General features: G+C 36.4%; 1 protein-coding gene across 20 annotated transcripts in view; it reads left to right on the forward strand.

The window, feature by feature from the left end:
• Positions 1–21,789, forward strand: part of Tlk (Tousled-like kinase) — a 44,496-nt gene extending 22,707 nt beyond the window's left edge. For 6 of the 20 annotated variants that reach the window (XM_076770513.1, XM_076770510.1, XM_076770511.1 and 3 more), the window contains 13 exons: positions 13,707–13,797; positions 13,904–14,166; positions 14,296–14,529; positions 15,737–15,829; positions 16,043–16,504; positions 16,600–16,803; positions 16,894–16,985; positions 17,191–17,338; positions 17,443–17,554; positions 17,642–17,780; positions 17,849–17,960; positions 18,057–18,164; positions 18,335–21,789. In XM_076770513.1, coding sequence (XP_076626628.1) covers positions 13,707–13,797; positions 13,904–14,166; positions 14,296–14,529; positions 15,737–15,829; positions 16,043–16,504; positions 16,600–16,803; positions 16,894–16,985; positions 17,191–17,338; positions 17,443–17,554; positions 17,642–17,780; positions 17,849–17,960; positions 18,057–18,164; positions 18,335–18,550 — 2,274 coding nt within the window. In that variant the 3' untranslated portion in view covers positions 18,551–21,789. Of the gene's footprint in view, positions 1–1,819; positions 2,005–4,792; positions 4,922–7,756; positions 8,089–9,352; positions 9,552–10,577; positions 11,045–12,290; positions 12,714–12,889; positions 13,125–13,448; positions 13,622–13,706; positions 13,798–13,903; positions 14,167–14,295; positions 14,530–15,736; positions 15,830–16,042; positions 16,505–16,599; positions 16,804–16,893; positions 16,986–17,190; positions 17,339–17,442; positions 17,555–17,641; positions 17,781–17,848; positions 17,961–18,056; positions 18,165–18,334 lie in introns of those variants that run through there. The other 14 variants (XM_076770522.1, XM_076770527.1, XM_076770524.1 and 11 more) reach the window with 12 other exon arrangements.
• Positions 21,790–21,859: the final 70 nt, after the last annotated feature.

Genomic DNA, 21,859 nt, shown 5'->3' on the forward strand with positions numbered 1-21,859 from the left:
ATGATTATATACCGTATTGAATTCAATGAATTATACAAGCTTATTTATCTAACTGTAATTAATTCGGAATCAATTTATCGTCAGACAGTTGCTAGAATCGCCAAGACGTAAATATGTGTTTAACAACCTGCAGAAATGAAAAGACGCGATGTTACGTCAGCAGCTGCGAATGTGTCGAATTAATTCGCACCGACATTATAAATACAGTTTTTATTCGAGATATTTTCTCAGCGTGAAAGCTGAATAAAGTGCAGACATCGGGAAGAAATGTTAATAAAATATTTTTTACCGTGATTCTTTAAAATAATCTCCAATTCGACGAGAACACTTTTTCTGTTTGCGACCGAGAGGTCACCTGCGGTAACCATCTAGTGCCACAGAGACGAACTAGAGGATTCGATCGTTACTGATTTACCTACATTAAGTGTTTGGTCGAGGTTCATACGTCCGAGCCCCACCCTGAATGTTATTTTTGGGACACCATGCAACATAATCGTTTAAAAATTCATTCGATCGATTATTGACATTACATTTCGTTTTCGACCAAATCATCTTTCAATGTAAAGTAACGTTAAATTAACATTTTAAACTAAATATTCTTTATCTTCTTTCCATCGAAGAAAAAAGAAATTATTTTTTTACGGTAACCGTCATAATTGAGTTATTATTAATGTATGGCTACAGATAATAAAACGCAGTTATTAATGGACACGTGGTGTTTGCATGCTAAATAATCTGTTCCTTGTTTGAAACACGTTGCGAATAATCAAAATGTTTAAATAGAAAATCAAAATTTGTTTGCATAAATTTCGTATAAATTATCACCGATCGTAGATTTTTAACATTTTAACGTTAACATTTCTTTACGTTTGAAAATTACTTGTATCTGGTCGAAAATGTTTACGTGTAAACTATAATTGTTAATGTCAACGAAAACATAAATGCTTACAAGATCTTTATTTCTTTTGTTTCTTAAAAATCGAAGTAGCTAATTTATTACTGACTTTGAAATACTATTGGAGATGAACAATATCTATTTAGTTTTCATTAAAAATATTTTTCAAGTAACATTGTTTTTACTCTCGGTGTTTTTGCAAAAATAAACACCAATGGTGTTTCGAATTTCATCGTCAGTTAATTAACGAAAACATCGATATTTTATTATTAAATTAACTTTTAACTTGTATTTAGGTTTGTGCTGTTCTCTGTTATTTTATCGTTGGCTAATGGGTCACTAAAAGGGATCGTCAGAACGAGATTTCGTTATGTAACGATTAGGAGGAGTATTTTTAACTATTTAATACCAATACACACGCACAAGAGAACTCACAGATTACCGGTTTAAGTTATAATTGTGTCAGTAGATGTTGTATTTCCCTTTTACAATTTTCTTTTTACACGATTCTTTATTAAGAATATTAGTAGGATGACTTGAAGAACTAATCTAGTATTAAAATATTGGTAAATGGTGAAAAATTGTCTTTAGAAGTCAAAGGACTGATAAACCGTATTCCTGCTTAATTTCTGCTTAAAAAAAATTATTCAAATGCCCCCCCCCCCCCATTTTTCCAACAGTCGCCCCACAAGAATTTGTCGCGATCCTAGACTATTTATTTAACAAAACTGCGAATTTAGACAATTGTAAACTATACAGGGTGTACGGAAAAATTGTAATGGGAGATGTTAGAGGTTAAGATAAGAAAAGCTACGCCGCGTAGGTTATAGGTGACCCACGGTATGCTAATCGCGCTAGACATATTAATTACGTATCAGTTTGGTGATGTTACGAATTATTTCACAACAATCTTTCTCTTAATAGTGAAAACTACAAGAAGCCTATAAGGAAAGTCCATCGTGGGTCACGACCCATGCGGCACCAGACCTGTTAAGGATAGCCTTCTTACATTACCACTGAGCAACTATTTCGTGCGGCACTTATCTAGAGACACCTTGTATATTATGTACACTACCATCCATAAGTATCCGGACACTTAGGAAATTCAGGTAAATACCGTATTAACGTTTACTATAATGTGTAAATATTTTCCAATTAAAGTAATATCGGGGTTGAGCCTTTTGCACCGTATTGAAAATTAATTTCCGCAATTCAGACTGTTCGATTACTAATGATAATCCTTTTAGAGAACGATCGTACAGGCCAAGATAAAACGAAACTTCAAAGTAACGAAATTACGTTTTAGGCATTTTTACTTTAGCCAAAGAGTAACGTCAACATTTTCGACGAGAAACAATAATCATTCTTTTTCTTAAAAAGAAGCGTCACGATCGTAGAGGATCTTATTAGTTCGTAATCGGATGTCTGTCGTAAAATAATTGTACATTCGCGAAAGTAGTCCTTGGGACCAAAATGAGTTCGACGTGCCTGCCCTAAAATGATTACCATTTGCAACTGAACACCCTGTAATGTCTGATGATGCAAAGAAAAAAAAACAAATATTAAATATCCACCTTACCTGTACGCTTTTCTGGGAAATAATGGCTTGTGTTGATCGTGGTAGTCTGGTAATGAGTTTCTTATACGTATCTATTTGAATTTCTCCTTGTCGTTGTCTGTAATTGTGCCCAAAACGATCCGTTTCAGATTTTCAACGTTCATTATCTGATCTTTCTATCTAATTCTGTTATGTATGTAGAGCATATTCAAGTTCACGCTTCGGACTTGTAAGACCAAAATTAATAACAAGTTTGGTACCACAGGCATCTTATTATTTCTAATAAACTTGATCTTAAATTTACGTCTTCTTCGGTATACAACGCTAAAATATTGTCTCGCTCTCAAAAAAATAATTTTTTTTTCGTGTAAAAGTAAATTCTAAAAAAAAAAAAAAATTGCCATAAAAACATACACGGATCAAACATCGGATTTTAAAATTACATCGTTAATTTTCATTTAATCTACTTCTTTTTTTACCTTCATTCATCCATATGTATCATTAATCATTTTCCAGAGATAGTGGTCGTATACGATTAGACCAATTACTTCTATTTATTTCCATGTAGCACCAACTGATCTCAAAGGTTACCGATTTTCCGCCATTACGACTCCATAACAGAGATGAAATACAAAAAATATTTCCTTTTCAGGAGTAAAAATACATTTTTAACTTATCTTTTTTTCTTTTATTCGTTATCATTCTACTAATATTTATTTACAGCTATTTCTTCGACATATTTAACAAATTTATATACATTACGCGTATTTGTCCTTGGTCGATTCTTTTTTTTATTCCATGGCTTCGACAATGATTTTATCGCTACTGCGCATCCTTATAGATCTGCTTTCAATAACAGAGTACATTTAAGTTTCCGGATGCTCATGGACGGCTAGTGTACATATACGTATGCATTTGAGAACTCAATGACACGACGCGACGGCTCGATAGATTGCGGAACCTGCGCAGACGCGCGGAAAATCGAAGAAAACAAGAAAGAAACGCCTAAATTTATTAAACACTTCACGGGTGGTACCCGTTGCTACGAATCCCTCGCAATACCTTGCAATATTATGCTATAACGAAACAAAACAACCTACAAATTCTCGATCGTGATCCCCATAGTTGTTCTTTCTGGCATTTCCCAATGACGGCTGCGTTATTTTCAATTTTACAATTTTGAAACGCTCGAGTGCCTGTCACCAGTGACCATCATGGCGGTCAACGTGTTACTTTATATTCGAAATTAATTTCTTACAAAAATAACATCAGTCTAATCTCAAGATACAGTACATAGTAAAGGTCAACAGATATTTCCTGCGGTTGTGTATTATACAGGGTGTTCGGCCACCCCTGGGAAAAATTTTAATGGGGGATTCTAGAGGCCAAAACAAGACGAAAATCAAGAATACCAATTTCTTGATGAAGGCTTCGTTAAATAGTTATTAACGTTTAAAGTTCCGCCAGTACTGAATTTTTTTTCTCGAAACTGAGTAGGATTTCGTGGGTATGTCTATTCACCAAAAATGATTGTAATTCACCCTCGCAACCGAAAATAATTTTTCCAGAACGATTTGAAATTTTTCAATTTAATTGTTAATAACTTTTTAACGAAGCCTCAGTCAAGAAATTGATATTCTTGATTTTCGTCTTGTTTTGGCCTCTAGAATCCTCTATTAAAATTTTTCCCAGGGGTGGCCGAACACCCTGCATATTTTAGGTTATGTTAGCTAAACAATGAAATGGAAGATATTACGTATGTACATATATAGAAATAATTTGAACAGTTTTTCGTTATTAATAAAGAGTATAGTTGCATATAAAACTAATTTTGGGAAACGTGTGGAAAGTACGATATCTTGATTTCATGAGAAATAATTACTTTTAACGCGATGACTGCCACGTCATTTTACTATATTTAAAGATGTCCTCGACGTTTATTCAAAGTACAACATGAGAAATAAAATTTTGATGATTCGGTAATGTGCCAACGTTCTCAAGTATTTCTAACGACGTTATTTAAAATTTTACGAGTACTAGGGTTCTTTCGTTTGAAATAATTTCTAAATACCGGTGACCACCATGTGTATGAATATTAGTGTGGGCAAGAATGCGAACGAACGGACATGGCTGCGTCGGATGAACTTTGTCGGTAGTGAAATAGCAGGTTTCGCGATTCTGTCATGAAATTCATTGAAAAACGTCCGGCTCGCGTACCGTAGAATGTTGGCTGGCTCTGGCCCACGGACCGTAGTTTTCCGACCCCCTGATGTAAAGAATCTAAAGTGGCGCCGCCGCGCGCTCCGATTCCTAAGCTGGTAACGCCAGGAGACCCATGAGCTCTTTACCTACAACGTTATTTACTTGGTTAGTTCATGTCTGTTGATGAAGCTAATATAGGACAACGTTACGGTACAGACGCAGGCAACCACGAATTCAGCCACGGAAAACATATAGTACCTGCGCGGGTATGTACAGGCAAAAATTGAAAATCACGATCCAGAAAGAAATAAGAATCTCGTTGGACGGAATTTCATATGTTGGCCCGGTGTTGGATTTAAACTCTTTTCTAACGTAATGTAAATCCAAGCTTTAGAAAACGCAGTCAACGAACAGTCGAGAAGCATTACTATTGCATCATAGTACTCCTCAGAATTGTTTTCCCCCCGTTTCCTGGCTGTACGTAATGTTGTATTTCTTTGTACATGTTTGATTTACGAGAACTCGCGGAGAGAGAAAATAAGAAACCACGGGGGATATAAGTGACGATAGAGAGGTCGTATTACGTGCTTTGGCGTTTACGATAATACTCTGCTTGACGGTCAGGATACATTCTTGAAATTTGAATCACCGAACGGAGTCGTAAATAGGGATAGGTTGGGCAGACGTAGCAAACGTTGCTAATTTCGAATAGCGTCCATATCGGTTCGACGTTCACCTGCTTCTGTAATGCTGTTTCATCGCATCTCTTTCACTGGCATTATTTTTTACAGACATCGCGTACGCAGCGTCAGATCGTGGTGTTCTCTCACCTAAAGGCCGTTCTCTCACCTAAAGCCTCGTTCTCATGCGACATAAAGTCACGTCTCTCGATGCCGTGACATTGAATATCGCGACACTTGTAATTATGAAAATTTTATTCTAGCGTTGTTGTCACATTTCAATCACAGATGTCGCATTAAGTTTTATCGATACTTTTTTCTTTTCAGTTTCTATTATATTCCATTACTTTCTATAGGAATAGTTTCTTTCGAAACGTGTTCGTAGCCGCCGAAATCGCGTCAGTAAACACCAACGTAAAGTCGAGACTTGCGTATCGCGTGAAAGCGAGCCTTAAGTCTGGTTTAGAGTTATTTTCAGAATTGTGCTCTATATTAATGCGTGTGCCATCAGAATTTAAAGAATCTGAAAGGTATCGAAGAGCATGGAGCGATAACGTCGAAAAAACTAGGTGGTTGGCATTGATAAAAACAATGTCAAGGTCACCTCGCGACAGAGCACCAATAAATGATTCATGATCGGCACAAATGTGGCTATCCTCGAAGCTAAAATTATTTTCAAATATTATCGCAATGCAATTTTTCAATCACCTCGCTTAAAATGGAAGAACGGCCTTGGGCCGCGGTAGAATTATTGGATAACACGAGTCCGAATAAAATCCTGAATTGTAAGTAAATATCGATATAAGTCGGGAGATAAAGAAAATTTGAAAAATATGCGGAATAAAGAATAAAAATAAAACAGTTCGTTCTGCTCCATGGTTGCATGTACAAGGTCACTGTCGGAGATTGGCGTGTGCCTCGACAAATTGGTTTTAAAAAAAAAATACCGTCGCCATTAATCTTCCACTGTCGGCTACATAAAAGAAACACTTTTTGCGTAACACAAGATCATACCTACATGTATTTAACAGCTGAATACATACATGTGACCGCCTAAAAAAATAAATTTCTACGCCCAGAATAAATGGTAGGTTCAAAACGATACAAGAAAATATTATACGCGTAAATAGCATTAATTATAAAGAAATGTGTAAGTTATCCAAATCTTTCTACATTCAACATTTTATTTCGTGCCCCCTGTTTCGAGTATCACCGGTAAATTAGTCTATACGATTGTAAAATAATTTTAGAATAGATACTTTCAATGTACAAACACATTAAACATTTAGTGCATAATTTCGCTTACACTGCGCAAAGTCATAATTGAGGGATTATAAATTTTAATTTGCAGCAAAGCACCTGTAGTTTTATTTCTAACAAGATAAATGCAAGTTTGAATGTTCGAAAATTCTTCGTAACAATTTCAAATATAAATATACAGGGTATTCTGCCACTCGTGGGAAAAATTTTAATGGGGGATTCTAGAGATTCTCAAAATAAGATGAAAATCAAGAATATCAATTTCTTGATGGAGGCTTCGTTAAAAAGTTATTAACAATTAAATCGAAAAATTTCGAATCGTTCTGGAAAAATTATTTTCGGTTGCAGGGGTCAATTACGATCATTTTTGGTGAATAGACATACCCACGAAATCCTACTCAGTTTCGAGAAAAAAAAAAAAAGAAGCACTTCGCTTATGAGTATCTCTTAGCTTGTTAGTTTCAGTCAATATTCCGTCATATATTAACTGTGGATATGAAATGTCAAAAGCGAACTGTAGCAATGAGAAAAAGCTTGAAAAGATTTTCATTTTTGGAAAATCTATACGCGTGTAACTATTACTGATCTTCGATAATTTTTCATCGCAGATCGTTGAATTCGCCTTAAAATCTATTATCAGTAAAATAATATGTATGTGAATGAAAGCATTGTTACCATAAAATAGTCCTAATAAAATTATACAATGTTGTAGAAAGCATTTTTTGAAATGCTGTAAGTGTAAAGAAAATAGCGTAGGTGATGAAGCTAAACTGAAATTGGTATATTTCCATACAGCATTTGTCGTTGAAATAGATATTAAATAGATAGATATTTAATCTATCAGCGAACAGCAATCGAAAGAGATTTAAAACGATAAGTTACACGATCGTATAATATTTTATCGAATGTATAATCGTATTACGTGATTTTGTAAAATACTGGTTTGAAGAATATCTAGTGTACAGTGTTGCAGTGCATGGTGTATGTTTTTCGAAAAAAGCAATATGTAGTTGAAACGTTAGACGACGAATTGTACCGTGCTACGAGTGGCGTCTCAACTTGGCAAGATCAGGGAACTCGTCCTTGTAACGTGCAGTGCGCATACGCCATTTACACGGGATATCGGAACGTACCTAACCTTCTCTGAAACGGTGTACACAGAAAACCGCGTGGCGAAACGGCGAGCAGAGCGCAGGGCCGAGCAACGAGGCAACGCCGCGTGGCCGAGCAGCTGATCGGCCGGCGGCAAGCGGCAGTACGAGAGCAGAGGGAGAGAATCGCGCGCGACTAGGCTAATGAGTGTGCGACCTATTGGGAGTTCATTGGAGGAGGCTAAGCCAACGTATGGAGGAGAAAACAGTGGCCGCTTCTACGAAAGAGTGGGGATAGTCATTGCTATGTTGCCATCACGTCAAACACCCGTGGCTCTTGTTGCCGCCGCCGCTCTTTTCTACGATCGAATGGCATTGCAAGGTCTAGGAGCCAGACGACGTGCACGTATCCATGTTTCTTGCTTCGACGTTCCCTCGATCTCCTTCCCAAATATACTTTTTTCTTTTTCAATTTAATTTAAATTTATTTTTATAATTGACGGACATCGTAGACTCGCAACGATCCCTTCCTTATTCGCGCGCACGATCATCTTGGAGGAATTTATTTTTCTTTGTAAATATTTAGCTCCAAGCATAACAAAGCTTTTAATCAAGATATTATTCGAGTTTCGTACATATAAATTGTTTAAAATCACTTTATGTCACGATTCAAACATTTTTATTACAAACAGAATCATTGAAATGTTTAAATTGAAAAAAATTAATAAGCAACACGTTACCTAAATTACATCGAGTTCGTTTAAATCTGATGCTTGACGCTTCGTCACGAATACTATTGCATAGAAGCCATTGCAAAAATTATATGCAAACAAACATTCATTTATGTACATCCGTCACATACTAGTTAAAGAATCACATCTCGACGAACCCGACGATTATTCCACCCATCAAACGATGAAAACACTATGCTGATGCGGTGTTGTCACAGCTTCCGAAATATTGCAACGTTGCACCCGTCGTTTTCCCGTCTCGCATCAATATAAAGAACTAGTATTCCGTTGCTCCGTTCAACTGTGTCGTATTCAGAGTGAAAGACGTATTAAATATTCCGATGGCAATATACTTTCGTGGTTTACTCGACGTTTCGGTCATTTCGTAGTTCCGCCCGTGGCTCGTGAATACATAATTACAAGTCTAAATTACGATGTGACGTATATAGAACGTCGTGAGAAATACGTAACGATAGTTGTGCGTCGGTATATGAAATTATAGAGAAACCGAGGAAATATACTGGAAAATTGTACGTGATCGCGAACGTCAGAGATAAGAAGAGTTTTCGCAGGAACGTTCTTTTAACCACAATCAAGAATTACAACGTAACGTGACATGACGATGATTCGCGACCAGTCGATGGTACTGTTAACGTGCGAAAACATAGTTCGTTACGAATTGTGAATATCAAAAGTGGAAATTGTACAGAAAATCAAGAGACACGTCGAAGAAAGCGACGCGACCGCACCATCGGAGTATAGAAACGCGACTACTGAGAAACGCTGTGCGGTTCGACCTAAACCTGACATACTCTCCCGCCTGCCCTCCCGCCCGACCGGTTATGCTCGTCTGTCGAGCCGTCATCTCATACGTACGCTTGGTTCTTTCTATCCCCTCCACTGGGACTATATCTCGCCAATACGCCCTCGCACAGGCTGAAGCACGCGTCGGCACGGCATATTGCAGGAGCGTAACTAGTGGAACCACTGTGAGGGCGCTCTACGTCCGACTCCGAGACAGGTGCCATCCTACGTACACGATGCCTTATGCACGATGATCGTGCATTCTACTGATTAAAATAGTGTTTCGACTCACTCCGGACATACTGCGACGGGCTTATATATTTTTACTGGGTATGTACTCTCTCATCGATGTTATTAAATTATTCGACTCGTTATCAATTACTTAGACGCTTTATCGAAATCTTTTTTCATAAAAATCTTCAACGCCAAGAATTTGATGTTTCCTGAAACACGTTATAGAAAACGACAATGGTATTTCGAACGTAATGGCGCACCGCGAAGGATTTGCCTGGAGGATTAACAACTTTAGAAATATTTTTAATAATTACGTATAACGTAAAGAAGAAAACAAGAGAAAAAGATATAATATGCGTAAGATTTTTGCACACGGGCGAGCAATAGAGACGAGAAATGTACAGTGGTCGCGATAGTTAGTAGGTAATGAAAGTGTTAGACGAACAGTTTTACACATCGTACGTATTGTAATTTGAGTGATATTTAAAAGTTTACGCATAGAAATTTATTAACATCGCGAAGAGGTTTTACCGTGGACGTATATTTCGTTCCATTTGACATGATTTAATGACGAATACCGCGAGTTGTATTACATACAGTACGAAGTAACGCCACAGGGCAGACCACCGATCACATACAGGGTATACACACACCCTTTGCACTCCGTAGTGGCACAGCCACACTTCGCCACATCGATTTTACCGGCTTGCTTGCACTCACACTCGGTCGACCCGTTCACTGAAGGAATGTCTCATATGCCTCCCTCCGGCTCCCTTTTCCTCTCCCTTTGCCCCTCCTGACCCTCCCCTTGTAAAACCTCTCCCTCAGTCAGCCGGCTCTCTTTCCAACTTACGCGCTGTCCATCCCTCTCCACCATGCTCGCTAACCTCTGTTTGCCTTCCTCTTCCCCTCTTTGCTTCCTCTCATGGGTCTCTCGATCTCCCTTAGTTTCTCTCTCTCTCTCTCGCTCTCGCTCTCGCTCTCTCGCTCTCTCCCAATTTCTCTCTCTTTCTCTTTTCTTCTCTGTCTGTTGTGATCGCAGAGCGGTAGCGCCGTCGCAGGGAGATGGATGTTGCACCTTTTGCCGCATCTCGGAATCTCGCGCGTTGCTCATTTGCCGTACATAGGAGTGGTGAGGAAAGAAGAGGAGAGGAAAGGAAAGAGGGAGTGCGAGAGTAAGCGAGAAAGGGAGAAAGAGAAACCTCCGCTAGATAGTAGTTTGCGAGCGGGGCACGGTGGTCGGACAGTTCCAGTTCCGTTTCGATTAGGCGAGTCCACGCCGGGGTTTTTGGCTCGCTTGTGGCCCGTGAAACGTACGCGTAATGACGTTTATCGTGGCCATTGACGGCACTCGGTGCTGCTGGTGCTGTTGCTGTTTACCCGGCGAGCTAACCGCACGCCACTTTTACAAGTGGAACTGCACTGCCGAGGAGGACACGAAGTGAGCCAACTTCGTGTGTGTTCGGAAAAGATAGCTTATGTGCGGCGTTTAAATCGTTCGATACGACTCCATGGTTATGGTCATACCGGAGCCAGATCGTCAGGGTTAGAGGAGTGCACTGTAAAATCCGCATGTCCCGATTCACTGGGTTCGTATATGACACCACTTCGCATGTAACCAACCTCCCTGTAACCAATGCTTACGCACACTCGCCTAAGCACACAAATACAGACGAGACTGTCTTAAAAGCAAATCGCTGCCGGAGGAACGATTCCCCGGCCCTCTTCTAGCCCAGTTCCGGGCACGGCCATTGATTCATCGATAAGGAAGTTTCCTATCCCTTGTCGGATTTTTTCGTATCTTTAAATAAAATAAGAAAAAGCGAAAGGAAACGTTCCGAATTCTATTTCATGATACGCGAACACATCAGATTCGTACACGACGATGAATATTTTTACCAATCCACCATATACAAATTCTATATATTTTATTCACCTTTCTTCAATTCTGTCCTTTTATCTCTTGATCTTTTTCATTGATACCATTATCCACACGAGAATAAACATGCCTGGCAAACGTCAAGTTAAATCATAGTTTACACATGCTACCATCATTGTAAGAACCTCCAGATTTGATATCTTATTTAACGATTATGTTCATTGTGTGTATTACTATCGGTGTTTGATTGGATCATTTCTCGCGTGGAATTGAACACGTTTACGTTGCTGAGCAGATTTCTGATATAATTTTTAAATTGCCCGTATAGTTTAATATCGATACTCTTATAAACATTGTGTTTACTTTCGTTTCCTCTCCTTCTGACTCCGCTAAACGTGTTTAGATGGTATCGTAATATTTTTACCGTTCTACGTGATAAAGTGTACTTGTATTCATATTTCTCGCAAACACCTTAATTATGTATAGATTACTGAACACAGAAATATTACGTAAGCTATCAGTTTACTAGAATATCAAAGTGTACAACAATTTTTGAACGTCCGTTGCAACTTGCACTCCCTTTTTATTCGGTTAAAATTGTACGAGGCTGCATTAGCATTAATCTAAAATACGAAACGTTAAAAAATATTTCATTGCCGCATCGTTCTTTCCGTTTTTCTACATTCATTTTTTTACGTTTCGGTATACAGTGTTTTGCTTAAATATCGAGCATAGAAATAGTTACTTCCTGTAATAGAAACGCTTTAACGATACGCGTATTGATTACTAGCACAGTCTTACTTTCAAACGTTGCAGGTTAATTGAAACTTAGCGAGTATATAGTAAGTGAAAAAAGAAATAACGTATCCAAACAAACGTGAATATAGCGATAATGTGTAAATTACGTGATTGAAGTTTTAAAAACAGAGAACAAAAGTTGCATCGAAAAGGACAAGGAGTCGAGGTGTGTAATTTTTTAAACGATTCATCCATATTTGCAGTGCTTTGCAGTAGTGATGTTTTAATCGCAAACGGCGTGTGCACGTCAGTGACAGAGCGTGGAATTCGAACGTGTGCGTTCCGCCTGGCAAACGCGCAAACGCGTGACCGCGTCCATGAGGACTTACCATTAATCCGGGTTCTTAACCGCGCGCAGAGTAAACGTGGCTGACACGCCGCCGATAATAATAATAAGAGTGCGTAATTTATCGGGGTATCGACGTCACAAACCTGGTGACGTAGTGTGTCATCGCGGTTATCGTTGCTGTTAATCGAAACCAGCTTGCCTAGTGGGCTGTATTTGGTGCGTATGTAGAAAAGTATGTACGATAGGAAAGCCAGTTAACTAGCCGGCCTGACCAGAGTTCAGACGTGAAGCAGTGAGTAAAACTGCCCCCTTGCGGTATGCGTCCGTGGTTCCCGATCCAACCACTCCTCTGCCATCGAGTTCTTACCTCCTACCCCCCTTCTCTATCTCTCATTCTCTCTGCTTCTCTACATCCACCCCCCCCCCTCCCTCCCTCCCTCTCTCTCTCCGTTTTCCGTCGCCTTCCTTCTTCCCTCTTCTCTAGCCCCGTAAACTCCCTGCCCTTCGCCGCCCCCCTCTGCTAGGGTCCTCCATTTTGTCGTGATTCCTCTAGCTCTAAACATATATCGCACATTTTGTTCACGCGGTGTTATTGACATTTACGTACAAATTGTGCGCGAAACTGTGTCTATGGTTGACATACTGTCTATTAATCCAAGTAGCAAATACGACTATGGGGCTCCGCCATAGGCTATCCTGGAAGGTGTCACTTCTCTCTCTCTTTCTCTCTATCTCTCTCTATCTCTCTATCTATCTCTCTCTCTCTCCCTTCCTCCCTCCCTCCCCTCTCTTATTCTCTCTTGTACTGTCTTCCACTCTCACTCTTTCTTTTTTCATTTCTTATTAAACCTATTTCTTTCCCACTCGCACTTTATTCGTCTTCTCTCCTCTGTTTTCCTTGTTAGTCTTTCTCTATCCTTTTAAGTTTCTTCCTGCAGTAAATCGTATCTTTTAATAACATGCGATCTTTGTTGGCCAATATCTTATACGCCGGTACGATTTTCGAAGTGTAACCTCTTCTACAAGTATCGAATCTTGATTCACGATACGATACTTTTCTCCATGTTGTTTCTCTAAACAAGCGTATACTAAGTTTTTCAATATCGGTAATCGTACAAAATAAAGTGTACATAATATGATCTTTGCCCCTCGTTACGGTGTTTTGAGCAGTATATGCCTAATTCCGTTAGTACTGTAATGGTTTGTTCGTATTTTGTTGCAATATTTCTTCACGAAGAAATATGTTAAGCGTTAATTTTTTTTTATCAGTATTTCTTAATTTCAGATGTCTGCTGGGTCACAAATTCAGATGGCACCCCAATCAACTGTAAACTCTGGTCAGTCGGTTCATAGTCAAGATTCGAACATGAGCACTGGTAAGTTACCGTATCTTCACTGTATTCGGATAAAATAAAAGTCATTTAAATAAATGCTTTGCGAATCGTTAAATCTTTTCTATTACAATTGCAATAATTGCGACAGGCTCATCGCATAGTGATAAGGAGGTAGACCCGAATACTCCGGAAAAGGTACCAAGAACTCCTTCGGAAAGAAAAAGAAAGCGAAAAGCAGATGATGGAGGTGGAGGAGTTACAGGGGGACCTATAGGAAGTAAGGGTTCTAGATCCGTTGCTGCCCTTGAAAATAAAAAGATCAATGAGTATTTTCCAAAGCATCATTTGGGCAGTAGTCCCATCCGGCACGGTGGTGCCAAGAGCCCTTCTCCTCAACAGGGTTATCCTATGGTAAATATAATATACACAAGCTTCTTCACCCTTCAAACGTATTTCCCATGATATAATTACAATTCAATGCCTTTTATAACTTTTTCCTCTATATTCTGTCTGATGTTTTATCTAATTATTTTTTGACAGTATCCACCATCGCCTCAACAACTCCTTTCACCGCAAGTAACAACACCCAATTCTTCAGTGGCAGAATTTTCTTCACTGATGCAGCCACCAAGACCTCATCCTCAACCTCCACCTCCTCCTCCACCAGCCTCGACACAACCTGCAGGCTCGATGGTCAGCAAGCAGGTGCAGGTAAGGCCTACCAACCTCAGTAGGACAAGCCAGGTCAGGCAAGCGAAGACTAACACCCCAAATGTAAGCAAAATTTGGTAATTCCTGCAAGCATTTTATAAGAAACGACCTAAAAAAATTCAGTTATACAAATTGAATTTTATAATTTCACTTGTATAAAGTTGATTATTTTAAATTATGTATTAATATCTCCATGAAAAGGTACCATAAGAGTTACATTAATAATTTCATTGAACCGAATTCAAAGTTTAATTCTTCTTTATTGAACAATTGAATTACGATGTAAGCAATATATTCGTGACATTTATCGTATTGAAATAATTGTATGCTTAAACGATACAAATGTTTAAAATGAATTTTTCATTCTTTAAACAAGATAAATGGTAATTCTTTGTAATACCTTATCACTGGAAATCTGAATTACATAGTGAAATTTCATAGTTTATAAATATTATATACTTACTTTATTATTTATTGCTAGGATACTTGAGTTTTTATTTAAAAAGTAAATGGTACATTGGTTTTGTATATTTAATTTTCTAAAATACTCTATAATGGGCATTTCTTGTCAGATGTTTGCAGTAATCTGAGCTAACTTCTGACTGGACTGTAGCACTGTATCCATTTGTTATCATAGGAGTGCAGGCTACCTTGTAATATCACTCCTTAGTCCAAAATTTTTGTTTTGCTTTTAAGTTGTAAAAGTTCTTTAATTCTTATGTTCATTTTAATTGCCAAAATAAAAACAGGTGTGCATGTTTCTTGTTGTTGTATTTAATTATAATTAGATCTCATTACAAATACGAGTAAATTACAAAGTTTAGTTAATGTATGAAACATTACCTATTCTGGGGGAAAAAAAATGTAAAATACAGAATGTTGTACTGTTTTTTCATATTTACATGCACACCTTGAGCCGTGCATACATTTTTGGTGTTTTCCTTGCTGCCTGTGTGACAGTTCTGTTCTATCAATATATTTGGGTTTTATCCTCTAATTTTACTTTTGATAACCAATGAGTCAGGCTGTTATAATTGAATCAGTTTTAGTATTGACTTGATTAAAAACATGTACTAAATGTTCGAATATTGTTCAGTTTTCCTTATGAAATTGCCGTTATATCGTAACAAATAAGAACATTTAATATTCGCGTTACCTTTATTTGGGTACAGCAAGGTATCTCGTATTTATGAACTATGCTGACAAATGTGTATCAGATGTTACAGTAGCTTGCTTATAGTTATTATAAAATATATTAATTGCATTCCAGACAGAACTTACTTGCCAGAGGATACAAGAATTCGAAACTCAAGCCTCTTCAGATTTAGAATTACGTAACAACAAAATTGACGAATTGAATAGAGTAAGTATAATATATAAAATTAATACTTTCTTCGAATTTTCGATTCTATGCCAGCAATAAGTAATAAAAAAAGAAACAAATTTTAGAAAGATTTAAAACTATCGTTAAACAGTTCTTTATTAGAATGTAACTCTATTAGTAATTTATGTATAATGCAGTAAAGTTCGTTATATGTTAAAAAAAATAATATAAATATTTATACTTTGTTTACAGACGACAGACGAACTTAGGCATCAAATGGCTAATCAACAGAAACTGATTGAGCAGCACAAATCCCATATAAATAAATGTATAGACGTTGTAAAGAAATTACTGAAAGAAAAATCAAACATAGAAAAAAAGGAGGCTAGGCAAAAATGTATGCAAAATAGACTGAGATTGGGTCAATTTGTGACTCAGAGGGTGGGTGCAACATTTCAAGAAAACTGGACAGATGGTTATGCGTTTCAAGAATTAGCACGACGACAAGAAGAAATTGCGACTGAACGGGAAGAAATTGACAAACAAAAAAAACTGCTATTAAAAAAGAGGCCATCGAATAGTGAAACTGGTAGAAAACGTAGTCAGCCACAACCTTCCTTGCATAATGGCACAGAAGCTACGTTTTTGAAACCAGACGCAGTACCTGGATCTTATACATGGCAGGAGTATTATGAAGCTGACGAAATACTCAAGGTAATAAATATTTATATTCCTCCGCGGGTTTTACGAACTTATCGATGACTGTGAGATTCTCTTATACCGTGCATTTGTGTATGTTTAATTTTTAGTTAAGACAAAGTGCGTTGAAAAAAGAAGATGCAGATCTGCAACTAGAAATGGAAAAACTCGAAAGAGAACGAAATTTGCACATCAGAGAGTTGAAACGTATTCATAATGAGGACCAATCAAGATTCAACTCTCATCCTGTATTGAACGAACGTTACCTTCTACTAATGTTATTAGGGAAAGGTGGCTTCAGTGAAGTACATAAGGTTAGGTTCGGCGATTATATTTTTTTGAATTACATTTCGTGATTACGGATATGTTATTTAAGTACTATCAAAGTAATTCGTGTTTTGTAGGCATTTGACTTAAAAGAGCAACGATATGTCGCTTGTAAAGTTCATCAACTGAATAAAGACTGGAAAGAGGATAAGAAAGCTAATTATATTAAGTAAGTATTTTAAAAGTGAAATTTCAATTGATTTAAATGATAAAAATTTGAATTGATTAAACCAGTACGTAAGTAAGTATGATATTATAACGGAATTATATTTAAAATACTATTTATTCGTGCTATATTTACATAATGTTACATTAAATTTTATTCATATAATAGAGTGTACTTCTAATAGATTATCTTGAACATTTTTCCACAGACATGCGTTACGAGAATATAATATTCATAAAGCTCTTGATCATCCTCGTGTTGTCAAGTTGTACGATGTGTTTGAAATCGATGCCAATTCCTTTTGTACTGTCTTGGAATATTGTGATGGTCATGATTTAGATTTTTATCTCAAGCAGGTACGTATACTGTTACAGTTTTTTCTAATATAGTGGCATATCTTTCGTATAACATCGATTTACCATATTGCAGTAATATTTTATTGAATGTTGTTCACTTTTAGCATAAAACTATACCTGAAAGAGAAGCACGATCTATCGTTATGCAAGTTGTGTCTGCATTAAAGTACCTCAATGAAATAAAACCCCCAGTCATACATTATGATTTAAAACCAGGTAAATTTCTTTTGTATAAAAATAATTAATTATTTACCAACTTTATTCAGTTTTGCATATCGTGCTACTAATATTGTAACTTTACAGGTAATATATTATTAACCGAAGGTAATGTCTGTGGAGAAATAAAAATTACAGACTTCGGATTAAGTAAAGTAATGGACGAAGAAAACTATAATCCAGATCATGGAATGGATTTAACGTCACAAGGAGCTGGTACCTATTGGTATGTATGCTTATACCATGTGAAAATTAGAAAGAAAAAAAAGTATATACATTTTGCATGATTCATAGGTATCTTCCGCCGGAGTGTTTTATGATTGGTAAAAATCCTCCCAAAATATCATCAAAAGTTGATGTTTGGAGCGTGGGTGTTATATTTTACCAATGTCTATATGGTAAAAAGGTATGATCGATTACTGTAATTTTGTGTGAATATTTTATTATTTACATGCGATATAAATTTACAAAATTTTTAACTACAAGAATTATATACTTTCAGCCTTTTGGACATAATCAATCTCAAGCTACAATTTTAGAAGAAAATACAATTCTGAAAGCTACTGAAGTTCAATTTGCAAATAAACCGACTGTTAGCAACGAAGCAAAGGTATTTATTTTAATTTAAGCTTACTTAACATTTTCCGTACGGAATGGTTCAATTGTGTTTGCTATGGCACTTTAGTCGTTCGAGGGTTAAATAATTAAAAGGAAGCCTCGAATTAACTCGGAAGATTAGAAAGATGCCGTTGACACGTTGCAAAATATGTTTCCTTTCAGAGTTTCATAAGAAGTTGCCTAGTATATAGAAAAGAAGAACGTATAGATGTATTGACATTAGCTAGACACGAATATCTTCAACCTCCAGTGCCAAAGCATGGCCGTCAAGCGAATAATCAACAGCAGCAGCAACAACAACAGATACAACAACAGCAGCAACAATCCTCGTATAGTATTGGCATGTTTAGTGGTATGAACGCGTCAAGCAGTTCGTAGTGGAAAGAAACTAAAGAGAAAATCTTTGATATGCTAATACATGCCAAATCCTGAACACTGAACACCATCTCATTGTAGGAAAATAGCGATTGCTATAACGAACTGTAAATAGTAAAAAAAAACCCGGATAGTATCACCATCACCAATACCACGATAACCACTACCACTCCACTACCACTATCACTACCACCTCCACCATCTCTACAACTATACTTACAGGCCGACTATATAAAACATTGCGAGAGATGCGAGACTGGTCGCCGCAAGTCCAGGAGCTTGCGTCTTTCTACAAGACAAGCTACATTATTCAGCATGACAAAAAAAAAATGTTGTGTTCGCGTAAATATTCAATTGTATTATCGTTCCTTGTATCAAACAGTGAGCTGACTTGATAATAGTGTTTAAAGAGAAACAGAAAAAAAAAAAGAAACATGTGATAAGTCATTGTGAATTAAAGTGAAGTTCAAATTAAGAAGAAAAGGAAACAAAGGAGTGCGGCAACGGGAATCATTGGAAGTGAATTACTCGGTGAATAACAAGCAACGGAAAGCTAAAGTATCCGAGGCAAAGCACGTCAAAGCAGTTAAGAGGGACTTTGCTTTTGCGGAGACGTTCCTCTCTTCTGAAGTTATGTATGTATGAATGAATGTGACGAAAGATTGTTAAAACTAGCGTGCGTGTATATATTTATACTATATATATATATATACTAATAAATCCGATATAATATATATATATGGTGTAAAGAACAGGACAGCATTGACAGTGGGAAGATAACTGTGGTGGATCCTCGCATGACCTCCGTGCAGCCAAGTATTCCATGAATATTTGACTGCGCATCATGTTACTTTATTCAAATATTAACATTATTACCGATATCATGACTAATAACGATTAACATACACGAGGAGATTTGGTTGGTTGTTCCTATTCTGAAACGAGTGGGCTTTATCTATACTGGATTGATTGATCTAAGGTTTGAATATAAAAAAAAAAAAAAAAAAACACATAAACGAATCACGATGCTCCCAAATGAAAGAGAAGAAACGTATAGAATCGTAGTCCACCGCTTATTATATGCCCCATGCACATGTACATTTTTAATCCGGAATTTCCTAATCGAGTGGCTCCTTTATTTTCTTTTTCGAGAGTGGACTTCGGCGCGTTAACTATGATCTTACATTTTCGTGATATATATCTATTTGTATAATCAGGACGTTAAAAAAAAAAAATTTTTAAGGTAAAAAAATCATGATACTGTACCGACCTGATTATTATTTCTTTATTCATAATTTGTTTTATATATGTACGTTACATATAGATAATTATGAAATAGAAGACTAAGTTATTTTATCAAGTGCCCTTGCTTTGTATTATAGTCGCATCTGTCGACATACTGCAGCTTTTGGGAGTAACAGAGAGTTGTTAAAAATGTTGTAAGTTGTTGGTACAATATGGGCACGGTATTGACGATTCAGTACCAACGTGATTGGCAAAGTATGGTCAGAGGAGAATACATTACAAGTCTGAACAGAGTCTACTACTAGATCCATCGCTTCTATTTTAAAAGCCAACCGTTCCCGCTTCCTTCCCTCTCCTACTTCTCTTACGACTTTTTTTTAATTTATCGACGTTGCAAAACAGGAAACGTATTACTTTTCGAACCCCCCTGCGAGGAAATACTTTTTGTAAACTAAATTTAAAGAGACTGAGTGAATTCATTGGTCCTAAGATATGAGTGAATTCATTTAACTTTTTACGTGTATGCATAATTATCAAAATCAGAGGATTAACATTTTTAGACGTATCGCGTATAATCGCCGTTTCTTTGTATAGTCAGAAATTCAACTATAGTCGAACAAATAGTTTCGAATTTGTTCAGAAATTTTACTTGGAAATAACGATCGAAGGTTTTCCGATTAGTTTTATAGTATCGACGAATTACCTTAACCGTAGTTAAAAATGATAATTGTGCATATTACTTCTGGGCATAAAAAGTAAGTATACTTTGGCCAGTAGAATTTACAAAAAAGAAATACATGTTTTATTTAATGAAAAAAAAGTATTGTTTTTCCACGACGACAGGAAAGAAGTTAGAGCATTAAAAATCATTCAGTAAGGAAAGGAAAGATAAAAGAATGAAGAAAATCATTTATTGAGCATTTATTACATAAAATCGCATCTGAGATTATTTGTAATGGTAAAAGAAGAAGAAGAAAAAAAAACGAATCTACACCGAGCAATGTTTGTATGTTTTGTGATACAAACAATATTGCATTTGTATATAATGAAAATTCCTTGAAAACGTATCATTAATAAAATTATCAAATGCATATATCGAAAACAAATTTTTATCCAAAGAGTGAGATTTTTTCACGTGAAAATTCATTGCACAAGAATTCTGATAATTGTCCGGTGAAATAAATTCCTCGAAAAGTATGGATTCTTAGATAGGCCAAAAAGGATTTCATAATGGTATTTTCAACTCTGTGTGCTCTTATAATTATGCACGTTAGAGTTTGGAATATTGTTATGCATGTTTAAAAAAAGAAAAAAAAAAAAAGTCATTCTAAGAATTAAGATGTTGCACTTTGAACAAACAGTAAATCTTTTTTATTGCCCCTGCGTGTCAGCATAGTCACGATCTTCCTCATAAACAACAGGAATTGCGTCGAGGATGGTGTATGAAACGTTATAGCAATAAATTTACGTATTTGTGTATAATTTAAAGTTAGTAAACTTATTAATTAAATATAAATTACGTATAACGGTGTATATTTTCCCTACAATATTATATATGTATATATGTACTTTCTTTTAAGAGAAACGGTTTCAAGGTAAAACCGTGTAGATATAAAGTGTACAATTTATAAACGTCATCCCTTAACGAACTACATTTGAATATTCTTATGGCCAAGGAAAGGAAGTATTCTTTATATAAACAACGAAAGGAAAAAAATATTGTTTTTAATTTGTTGCTTAAAATCGAAGTTACAAACTATAGAATAAACTTTATTAATGAAAAAGTTTCTCTAGTCTCCAGATATGTTTCTCACGGATCAAATATGTGTTTTTATTTGAAGCGGATATGTAAGAGAACGAAATGTGTTTCATTTTCATACCATGTATATAATGCATACATAGCAACGTATGTTTGTGTTGTGCTTATGCATGTAAAACTCGGAAAAAAAAAAAATCATATACATACACAAACATAGACCTACGTAAAACTGATATAATTGGACGTGTATTTAATACATTTAATGTCATGTGAAACTTTCAAGTTTTTGATAAAAATCTTAGAAACAA

The sequence above is a fragment of the Colletes latitarsis genome, chromosome 8 (genome assembly GCF_051014445.1).
Source record: "Colletes latitarsis isolate SP2378_abdomen chromosome 8, iyColLati1, whole genome shotgun sequence".
Lineage (NCBI taxonomy): Eukaryota > Metazoa > Arthropoda > Insecta > Hymenoptera > Colletidae > Colletes > Colletes latitarsis.